This window comes from Austrofundulus limnaeus, unplaced genomic scaffold (genome assembly GCF_001266775.1).
Source record: "Austrofundulus limnaeus strain Quisiro unplaced genomic scaffold, Austrofundulus_limnaeus-1.0 Scaffold2, whole genome shotgun sequence".
In the NCBI taxonomy this organism is placed as follows: domain Eukaryota; kingdom Metazoa; phylum Chordata; class Actinopteri; order Cyprinodontiformes; family Rivulidae; genus Austrofundulus; species Austrofundulus limnaeus.
The window spans coordinates 2,842,717-2,853,844 of record NW_013952404.1 but is presented as its reverse complement, the minus strand read 5'-3'; the positions used below and the strand labels follow the sequence as shown (position 1 = coordinate 2,853,844).

The 11,128-nt window shown below is 38.4% G+C and overlaps 1 protein-coding gene across 1 annotated transcript in view; it reads right to left on the bottom strand.

The window, feature by feature from the left end:
• prkd3 (protein kinase D3) overlaps positions 1-11,128 on the bottom strand; it is a 44,470-nt gene that overhangs the window by 9,272 nt on the left and 24,070 nt on the right. Inside the window, exons 4-10 of the mRNA XM_014010738.1 lie at positions 7,976-8,107; positions 7,363-7,520; positions 6,213-6,408; positions 6,050-6,127; positions 5,072-5,255; positions 4,725-4,848; positions 4,049-4,126 (exon numbers count right to left, since the gene is read on the bottom strand). Coding sequence (XP_013866192.1) covers positions 4,049-4,126; positions 4,725-4,848; positions 5,072-5,255; positions 6,050-6,127; positions 6,213-6,408; positions 7,363-7,520; positions 7,976-8,107 — 950 coding nt within the window. The remainder of the gene's footprint in view (positions 1-4,048; positions 4,127-4,724; positions 4,849-5,071; positions 5,256-6,049; positions 6,128-6,212; positions 6,409-7,362; positions 7,521-7,975; positions 8,108-11,128) is intronic.

Genomic DNA, 11,128 nt, shown 5'->3' with positions numbered 1-11,128 from the left:
TGTAAGATTATTTGTCTTTGTTAGCCTGAAAATTTGACTCGAATTAAGCTAAAAAATTTCTGCCAATGGAGTAAGAAAATTTTACTTGGTAAGATTCTTGAAATAAGAAAAAACTGAGTCAAATGAAGTATTTCAAGAATTCTTACCAAGTAAAAATTTTCTTACTCCATTGGCAGAAAGTTTTTTTACTTAATTTGAGTCAAATTTTCAGGCTAACAAGACAAATAATCTTACACATTCTGAAAACAAGATGATTATTCTTACACAGTCAGTTCTTGTTTACTAAATCTGTCTCAAAACAAGATCAAAAAGACTTTTTGGCTGGATATAAGATTTTAAAACTTGGTAAGATGGACAGCTTTTGCAGTGCAAACACTTGCATCTTATAGCTATTTTATACAAGCTACACAATCTGTATAAAAGCAGTCACACTCACAAACTCTGAAAAGTCTTCACACACTTTGGTCCAAGTTCAAAACCTCCTCTGTCCCTCTTCTTTCTCTCTCATGAGCTCAAACCAAAAGCAGCACAACCAAAAGTTCCCCCTTCTCCTTTAACCCCCCCCCATCAAATCAAAGACAGGAGGGAGGGTCAAACGGCACAAAAAACCCAGAGGTTCCAGCCAATGGGGGCTGAGAGAGACGCACGCTGTCCCCTCCGCGTGGCTCACCACAGAGTATCGGGTGAAGTGCTTGTGGTTAGCGAAGCCGGGTCACGTGATCGGGCTCTGCGGCGGCTGAAGTGCTCTGGTTCCCTGATTACAAGGCAGGACGAGCCAGAGGCCCCATCTGAGCACGAGCCGCTGGCGCAACCGCCAGCCACTGAGACGAGAGACAAGGCAACTACTGTCCCCCTCCCACCTCACAGGAAGGAGTGTGAGTGGGCTTCTGTGGGTCCAATGTTTCAGAGTGACAGCACTGAAACTGGGAGAGAAGAAAAGAAAAAAACAAAACAAAAAAAAAAAACCTCACCCCATAAAAAAGATCTTCAGAGGAAGCCACAAGTACAGGGGTCTCATCTTCAAACGAGGAGCCTTTATGGCTTCCAAATGGGAGAAAATGGCTGCCATGCCTGGCGTGCGAGCCACCACACGACCACCACTAATCAGATTGGAGGTATAAAAAAGAGGAGAGGGGTACTGTAGCCACATGCTGATGAGCAGCAGGCAGGAAACTTCAAAGAAATAAGTCCTCAGGATATTTTCTGGAGAAAGACTGGAGCTTCAGAATGAGGCCTCAGAAAGGAAACCTTTATAAAAAATGGTTTTCTACATGAGGTACAGAAAATCATCTTACAATTTATGTCGCAGATAATTGCAGATAAAGTACCTCTGAAGAAAAAAGAGATTTGMAGCTGCCCTTCAATTTGCCTCCTGAAGATCTTAAATGTAGTTGAGTGCCAAGTTGATAATAAAGAACCACATAATGTCAGCAGTAAACACACCCTCAGGAGTCGATCCCACTGAGGTTTCCTCTCTGGGGCTTTAGTGGCAGAGGCTGCAGGGTGTGACAGAATAACTGAGATGGAAGGGAGAGAGACATTCTCCTCTCTTTTTTAATAACTTAAATAAAGACAGCAAGAAAAGAATAAAAACAGGACTCCCTGTAGCAGTTAGTTTATAGATGAAGCCACGTGTTTATCACATTCAAGTTGAGTGTTGTTACAAATATTCACCACAGGTAAAGAGGAGTTGGATTTCTTGCAAAAATGCAGTGTGAATGCTTAATACTGAACATTTTTTGTTGAATATCTAAAAAAAAACACAACCTAGCCTAAAAGTAGTTTTAAAAGTAGCTGAAATAGCTTAAATTAAACACAGAGAAAAAGAACAGATTTGCTGAATTAAGAAGTAAGAAGCTGAAATTATCATAAAAGRGGAATTTAGCTGAACAAAACTCAAATTAGCTAAAAAGTAGCTAAAACCACAAACAGCTGAAATTTTTAAAAAGAAGCTAAAAGAAACATACAAATGTTGAATTTAGCAGAATAGCAGAAAAAGTAAAAAAATATTAAAATCAGCTAATTATAAGCCAAAAAAAGTTGAAATTAGTACAAAGGAGTTAAAAAAACAGAACCAGAACAGAAGATAAAAAGTACAGTAAAGATTTACAGTTTCAAAGGTTTTGAAACCAGCTCTCTTTATTTCAATGAGAAAAAAAATGTCAGAAAAAGCTAAATATATCAAAAAGTATAAACTGCTGAAGTACCAAAAGTCATAGCGGAATGTCGTGAAGGTGCTGAATGTTTTGATATATAAACTGTTGAAATAGCCTGAAATATGTGCTGAAAAACATACAGAAGAAAAATGGATCTGAAAAGTGTGAATGTTTTTATAAGTATTCACACARATAATTAGGGCTGGGTATCGATTCAGATTTCCCAAATCGACACGATTCACAACGATTAACGATGACTCACGATTCAGTTTGATTGATTTTTAAATTAAGGATATCATGCAGTAACATTTACTTTGATATGTAAGACATTCTCAAAGGGACTAATTCTGCAAATAGTAGAAACTAATTCTAACTTGGTGCATTGGTAAAATTTTAAACAATTTTACTTGTAAACTTGTAAAGTGGAGTTTAAGCTTGAAACAAAACTGTCTCAAGTTTCAAAGAGTTTAAACTAAAAAGTAATTGCAAGAGAAAGAGTTGCTGGATACATTAGTTTTTTTAAGAAACTAAGAATAATTTTCTTAATCATTAAGAAGTGATGGAATAAGATTACAGGAGAAGAGGTGGGATATTATAAGTGTATACTTCTGCCCACTCTTTTGAGAGTATGGTAATTGTATATTTGTAATTCTTCTGTTACCTTCTGTTCAATATAACTTAATAGGAAGGAAGGAAGGAAGGAAGGAAGGAAGGAAGGAAGGAAGGGAGGAAGGGAGGGAGGGAGGGAACGAACATCAGCCAAAACATTCCATCACTGTGCATTACATTAAGATGTTTCTTAAATTTAAAAATATTGGTAACGAAACTAAACAATTTTGTTAGACTGTCATCTTTCACACATTTATACATGCAGAGGAGAACAGTTTCACTCAGATGTTTACAAACAGTAGTTTTGGTTCGAGCCGCTCGAAGCTTTGTTTCCAGCTACTGCGYCTGAGCGCAAATCTTTGCAAACTAAAGTTGTCATGGTCTCTGTTATCTTTAAGTCCAGCTGASAATCAGCTGTAATGTTAGTGATTCCTCTTTTGTTTGTTTTGCCCCAGAAAACCTGTTGTCGGGAGCTAATGTTAGTGCTGACTGTCAAACGGCTGTAAAACTACGGCAAGCCAGGAGTGACACACAACATGGAAACATGCAGCTTCATCGCACACAACACCCAAGGAGAAAAATCGATCTCATGACTTATGACGATTTTCCCAACTTTTAACGAAAATCAATCCAGATCGATTAAGTCGATTTTTTTAAAACCCAGCCCTACAACTAATAATAAAGTTTCATCAATATACACAAAGAAAACCTTTAAACCCACACGGGGAAGTCTTTACCTCAGGCTTTAGTTCCCTCCTTTGGCCCTCTAAGAGTAATTGCAGCTTTATTAAGCCTCTGCAGCAAGTAATGACTAACTACGATACTGCTACTGACAGGGAAGTGTCACACAACCTCCACAAGTGATTTTACACATTCAAACTGCAGCATTTCACTGACAGCCTAAGGTCTTCCAGTGCCCTTTACATTTTGCAGCTGTAATGTTAGTAACTGTTAAAAACACTGTGTGTTAGTGATGTGACCCTTCAACAAGACAGCAGGCTGCAGAAGGAAAAAGCACAGGGGAAATTTCAGTGGTCTGCTGGTGACCTCACAGTAGTTTACAGTTGCAACATGACCGCTCTTAAGCTGAGTCACACAGCCCCCTCTGGCTTTGATTTACATACCACACAGGGGTGAAAACATTTGCACAAAATACAGTATTTGTGCCGCAGTTGAAAATACTTAAAACTAAGTGCATTTCTAGTTCTTTGGAGCTATGAAAAGAACTTTCGAGAAACGATTTACAACCGTTTCCTAAACTTTTAATGAATCTAAATTCTTACTTTATAGAACTTGGCTCCGGTGTCGTTCTGGAAAAGACTCAGACTCTTGCTGTCCAGTCTCCAGTAATGTCTCTTCCGCTGTTAAAGAAAACAAACACACTAATTACCATTAATGCAAAAGTGCAGAGTTTTACAGAAGGTTAAAACCTGTGCAGGAATTAACTCAGAAAAGGTTGGAAGAAGCAGAGGTGTACAGTTACAAAGTACGTTTATTTCATTATAGTACTTAAGTCTTTTTTTTTTGAAGATCTGTAATTTTACCAGTATTTTATTTTAATTGTAAATTTTACTTTTATTTTGTTAGATTCAAAATGAAAATTATACTTTCACTATTTTGTTTAAAAAATAACACCTCTTGACATTCTACAAATTTAAATACGACTGAAATTCATTATTAAAGGAGTGGTTTATGTACTGTAAAAAAATGAAGTCTTGAATTGACTTAAAGTTGCATCAACTGGTTCCACTAAACTGAGTTGAGCAAACTGCTTTACATTCACTCAACTCGGAGCCTCTACTTGAATGCATTTCTTATCAGTAAATTTTATTTTTACCCAAGTCATTTTCTGTTAAGGCATTTTTACTAATTTTTTTTTTGTTGGGAGGAAGAAGACATTTGCAGGATAAACACAGCCATTAACCCATCTATTAAGGCATTAGGGGTCTTTAGTCTTACCAGGTTGTCCCTGCTCGTATAATGAACCATCCAGCCTTCCTTCACCACAGTGGAGCTCCGTCTCTTGGTATGTTTGATGGACTGGACCACCCGCATTAGAGGGATGTTGCTGCTTGTGGAAGGACTGGACACACAAATACAAAACATGAAAACCTGATTTATTTAACAGCAAACATATTTGCTTTTTTTTTCCCAAAGGGCAACACTGGGAGAATAAGTACACAGAAAATTATGCATTTTACATTTGYATCAGCAGCCACTCTAATTTAGATTTATATATTGGTTATATGCATAACTTCAGCTTTATAACTGTGTCGTTTCCCTGTAATAACACAGTGACGGAGTACCTTATAGTCTTGATGGGCTCTTCATCCTTCTCTCTATCGACAAATGGAGAATYCATGCCAAACATCCCGTCTGGAGTGGACGGTTCATCTGGATCATCCAGTCCTCTGCCACCATCCATWTCACTGCTGTCCACCTCCATAGTATCCATGGTGGTGTCAGAGTCTGGCCCGGGGCTGGCTGGCTCTGCACAGCGACACCAAATCCAAGAGTTTGAAGCATAATCACTGATTTCACATTTAGGCATCAATAAAGCGCAGATGATGTTTGCCACTTGGAAATGGTGAATATTGGAACAATTTCCGGGGACCACCCSTTGCAAACCCATAAACAATGCTAGGAAATATGTAAAGAAACATCAACCTTTAGAATGTTTTTTTTCTCTCCCTTTTATTCACCATTATCTAATTCTTACATTTGTTTAGCATAAGAATTTTGTTAACGTGTTTTAAATACTATTATATTCCTACTGAAAAAAATGACTTTTCAAAAAAAGGACGATAAGAACAGAACAAAATAAAAACCTCTCTTAAGTTCACTTAAATAACATTTCAACATATTATTATAAATTATATTTTGAAATAATGATTGGAAAAACAGATTTGATTTTTTAACGATTAAGAACATGTTTTAGATTTAGTTTTTGTATTTTGCCCCTTTTTTTTTCCTTCCCTCCACTTCTGAGGCCTCCCTAGTGCCCCCTGGTGGCCCAACAGGGCGCCTCAGCCCCACTTTGAAAACACACCTTTAGCTAACGTGTTTACGCATATATACAGTAATGTGCCACAGGTTTTAAACCATCTTTAATTTCTTTATAATTTTTTAAGTCATCTTTGCCTACTTATTAACTCAAATCTGGCTCCCTTGAAGCAAAATATAAGAAAATGTGTGGACATTTGGACATTTCCATATGAAAACTTGAAAATGTTTGTGAATATCTGTCATCACTTTCAATTCATGAAACTTGCAGAAAAGTTTACCTCCATTGAAATCCACCTCCCCCAAACAGTCTCTTGGTACCTTCGAAGCACATCGTTTATGGCAGTTAAATCTGCAATCTGATAAGTGATAATTATGTAATTGTCATTTTTTTCTAATGAAAGCATTGAGTATGCTGATATACATTTTCATATTTAATCCCACCTTTACACTGCATGCCCTGGCGAAAGAGACCCTTGAGCAGACGTTTGCAGTACTGGCAGATGGTCGGCCGGGTGTAGGTGTGGATGGCAAAGGTGTGCGGCACCTTGACCCGAGTTTTCTCCATCTTATCCATCCAGATGGGCCTGCCGCTCCAGGACAGGATGCGCTTCCCCGCCTCCTGATGGGAGCGCTGTTGCTGAGGTTGAATAGAAGGAAAAAGGAAAAAAGTTGGGGGGAAAAATGAAAACCATGTGCAGGAAGAATAGGGAAAAACAAAAATAGATGTTCATTTGAGAAATTGTTTTGTTTGATATATTTTAGGAAATGTTTGCTTGCTAAGAGTTTATTTCAAACAATATAATTTACAGTCATTTGGTTTTGTTCTTGTTTATTTATGTTATCTTACACTTTTCTCACTAGTCTTTTTATCTCCTGGAATGTTATCGGTTATTATCGGTTATCTGTATTGATTCTCAAAAAGTTATTGTGCATCCCTATTTAAAAGCATTATTAATTTTTGCATTTTATTCCCATTCTGAGTGYTGCGAACGGGGTTTTTAAATTTGTCATGTCTAACAAATACGAGCAGCTGGTTAACATTTTCTTTGTGTAAATCAAACAGTCTGGAAGCTCCTGACAGAAATGGGAAGAACACCATTTCCATTTTTCCACCAGCAAGTTAGCAGATACAAAAAACTGAAAAACTTCAACAGAATCATTAGCATAATTACATTTCCTTGTGACCTTTTGCGTGGACACAGAATAGAAGGGAGGATTCCTGTGTGAGCTTATGCAAAAGCTGTTTCATAAGAGCTCACYGAGGAGCTTTCCAATGAGTCAGTGCAGCTAAATTCAATTTTCTGCATCAGTGCTATTCGACAATTTGGCCCTGGAGGGTTGGCCGTGGAAAAGAGCCAAATTTGATAACTTTATAAGTATTTAACAGCAGAGGTGGGRCTTGTGAGGAGCATGTGGACCGAGAATTTGTTGCAAATAGAAATTCACCCGTCGGTCTTCTTTAAAATTATGTCAAAACAAGAACAAGCTCATTTTATGCGAGAGGATTATAAAAAAAAATCATTGTACTTTGCTTTTCATGCAAAAACACTTGGATCTTTTTTTATTATTATTCCTGTTTAGCAGAACCCACCTCATCAGGGACAACCACTGCATTTTCAGCAGGTGGCGGTCTTGGAACAGAGAGAGACGGTCCTGGCAAGGAAACATTGGACAATCGCCTCTTCCTCACACCAGTACAGTTATTWGGTATCTTGAAGGCACAACGTTTGTGGTAGTTCAGCCCACATCCTGGAAAGGCAAAAAAACACAGATCAAATTAGAAAAAAAAAAAAGAAAAAATGGTAACGTTCACTTTGCGAATCAACCCCAACCTAGCTCCACTGAATGTTCAAAGTGTGAGAGTTTACAGTATGGATATGCTTCACACGTTTATGAATCTGTTTGATAAGACAGCAAACACAATCCAATATGAAAAARACAAACATCTTTTCTTAATAGTCTGATTCAACAATGACAAAAGCTTAAAAGGCATGCTTCAGACCCTCTGGGATTTAAATGTCAAGTGTTTCAATAGTTACAGTTCCCAAAACAAACCATTCCTGTTTGCTTGTTTCTGTATTTTCAACCCGGTTTTCAGGAAATGGCTCTGAACTGTGCTGAGATGCAGTAAAGGTTAAAGCGTAATAGCAACAACATAATTGGTTTGTGCAGATTTCAACCAGGTTTGCGTTGAAGTTTCTAACCTTCACATTTGAGCCCCTGCCGGACGAGACCCCACAGCATCTCCCCACAGTAGTCACAGAAGGTGGGGGCCTTGTAGGAGTGGACGTAGAGGGCATGAGGTCGGATCTGGAAGTCTTCAACTGTGGCTTGAGCTATAAACAAAGGAAATATGTGGTATAACTCAAACAAAACAAAAAAAAAAAGGGAAGGAAGAACAAATCTAGAAAATGATAATGAGAAAAGAAGGAATCAAAAAGAGAAGAGCAAATTATTCACCTGCGTTTTATGTGTTTTATTCTACTGTTCAAATCTTAATTTAAACAATCCAAACAGTGTGTATATATAAATAAGCTTGTTTGTGGAATACTCATTTTAAAATGGACATATTGCCAGATATTAATCAAAAGTGCATTTGATTTTAAATCTTTTTGATTTGAAAAGATCTCAGTGGTTTGTTCAAAGCTGGAGGGTGAACTTCCAAATAAGAAGCTTTTCTATCTTAGTTTTTTCCCCAACTTGAACTTCCAATCCAGCTGCATTCACTGTACCTTGGAAGCAAAGTCAAAGCTTTGTTCTGTCTTTTTCTTTTGTTTAATTAAAGTCAGCTGGTTCTCAGCTCACTTCACTTCAGAGAGACTGCAGCTATTAACGCTCCAGCTTGTTAAATAGTTTATAGCTGAGCGAATCAAACTTATTACTTATTTTTACGCCATCTTGAAGTCAGTGTTTGTAATTTACCATGTGCAGGTATTTAGCATGTAATCAGAAGACTATAAAACAAACAATAAATATCGTTTGAAATCTATCAGTAAAAGCAACACTTCTTAAATTTAGCTCTGAAGCGACTCAGGCAAATGAGCCAAATTTGAAGCCAAGAGGTAATAAAGGTTGGAGCTGGTATAATAAAAGGTCTAGGGTTTTAAAAAAAAAAAGGTCCATCGTGGAAGAGAAAGGAAGAACACAGTTCTTTCAAATGCACTGCTTTAGAGCTATAAAAGACATTGTGGAGGTAAAAACTGTGTCTTAGTGTAATTATATCTAAACAAGCCACAGACATTTTAGCAATACCTCAGGAAATTGTGTCAGTTTGTACAAGAAAAGACTTCATATCGCTTTCAAATCAGGAGGAAGGGTCCTCTGCAAACATGGCTGCTATACCCTCATCGGTGCAGTAGAGGGCGTCACATCTCCAGCAGCGCCGCTTCACTGTATCCATTCCCTCTATCATGTGATAAGGCACACCCTTAAGAAACCAAACACGCTGAATAAACTTGATTTATGACCCTGCTCGTGTTATTTCGAACATATTATCAAATCTGGTGCAGCTCTGAGCTCGTCTCTTCATTTTGCTTCTCTTATTCTGTCTTCGTCTGCTCCCTTTCTGTCAAAAGGCAGCACATTGTTGGCAGCGAGCCTGGATTAATCGTGGCTGTGAATAAWCAAACATGTGAAGATGAGTAAGGCACGGAGGTGAGGACTGCCAATATGTTGTTGCTTGTGACTGACACTTGGTTTCTCAGAGCTCGCTGTTGTTCCCATGCAATCATTTATGCAGCCACGGCGAACAACAGGGGAATGGTTAATCTTTATACCGAGGTTAAGGAGAGAAAGCTSCTGCTGTGACATTAGTGATGTCAAATATTGTGCGATGGTTCCGTCTTCTTCTCCCCTCCCCGAGCCGTTCGACCAAACACAAATCCTTCTGGACAAGAGAGGACTTTCAGGCCGAAAAGGACGAGTTCAGTGTGCGTTTTAAATCCAACTAAATGAAAAAAAAATCCACTGTCTTTGTTTTACTGTCACTTTGTCAGAGTCATTAATGCAAGACAAAGCCATCTGTGTGGTGATGTTTGCAGTTTGGGTTTGATGTTGAGGAGAAGAATGGCCTCCAGCAGGTCAAGTGTCGTGACAAGGACAGACATATGAAAAGCAGCATTCATACGTTTTTTTTTTATTTTTCACACACATCTGCAAAACAACAGGCCACTTTTTAAGCGTTATGTAACGCACATCCTRCTAATTAGCATCAAACAACACCGAACATAAACATGACACGTTGTTTTTCAGTGTTTTGAAGCCTTTCTCTCAAGAACAAACAAAACATCTGTTCACTGGGAGGTTTCAACTTTACATCCCACAAAAAAAAGTTTGGAGAGTTTACGACAAACAGAAGGTAYTACGGGACGCATTTTTCGCAACTGCCACTGGTGGGGAATATGGAGCTTGTGAGAAGTGRGTGTGATTTAAAGAGGAGTGAAAAACAGAACAAAGGGACAATYGGTCAGGCCAAACCTCAAATCTCATGGGGTCAAAAGGGCCCACACAGCGTCCGCTGCGTCCAGGGCCGCCCTGCACATCACAGCCTGTTTACACTCAGTAAGTCCACTACAATCACTTACTGCAGGAAAAACAAGCGCTTCTCTTTGAGATCCCGGCCAAGAAAAAGCCACTTGTGCGCCTCTCTTGCAGAGAGGAAGATATTCAGATCATGTCTCTCCCACAGCTGCAGGATCCAACAACACAAGTAATGACAAAACCAACGGAAGACGGCAAGAGGCAAACGTGAGGAAGAAAAAATGTCTGGTTTTCTCTGCACACAACGAAAGGCCTGAAAATGGCTATCTCTATTTTATTTCTCTAAGATAAAGTTTTCAACATGAACCCTATAATATAAAGTTTAATAAATATTGGATATTAACAAAAGAAGATTTTATCTGAAATAATTTAGCTTCACTTTTCAGATTTTWCACCTTTAAATGAGTTTGATGAGGTAAATCAGATTAGGAGTTAAAAAATGCAGTTAGAGAAAGAGAGCCCCAAAGACTGAAACAAAAAGCACACAAGACAAACACAGACATAAAGAGAAGAAAGTAGGAAGTTCTCCAGCCTTAAGTCTACATTCTTCAGCCCTGATGCCTGAAGAATCCTAAGATCCTAAATCTATACAGTCATCCGCTGTCTAAATCCTCACAAACAATCCTCTCAACTCAGGAGAGGGGGTGGGATATTCAGCACAGGTGGTATCAGGTGCTTCCCAGTAGAGACAGATGGAGCTGCACAACAGATTAAAGCAGAATAGATATTCTGAGCCATTTGTTAGTCTCAGCACTACAGAGGAAGCCGATTTAGTCACTGAAGGAAATGAGAATGAAAAACCAAACACCTGTGAAGCT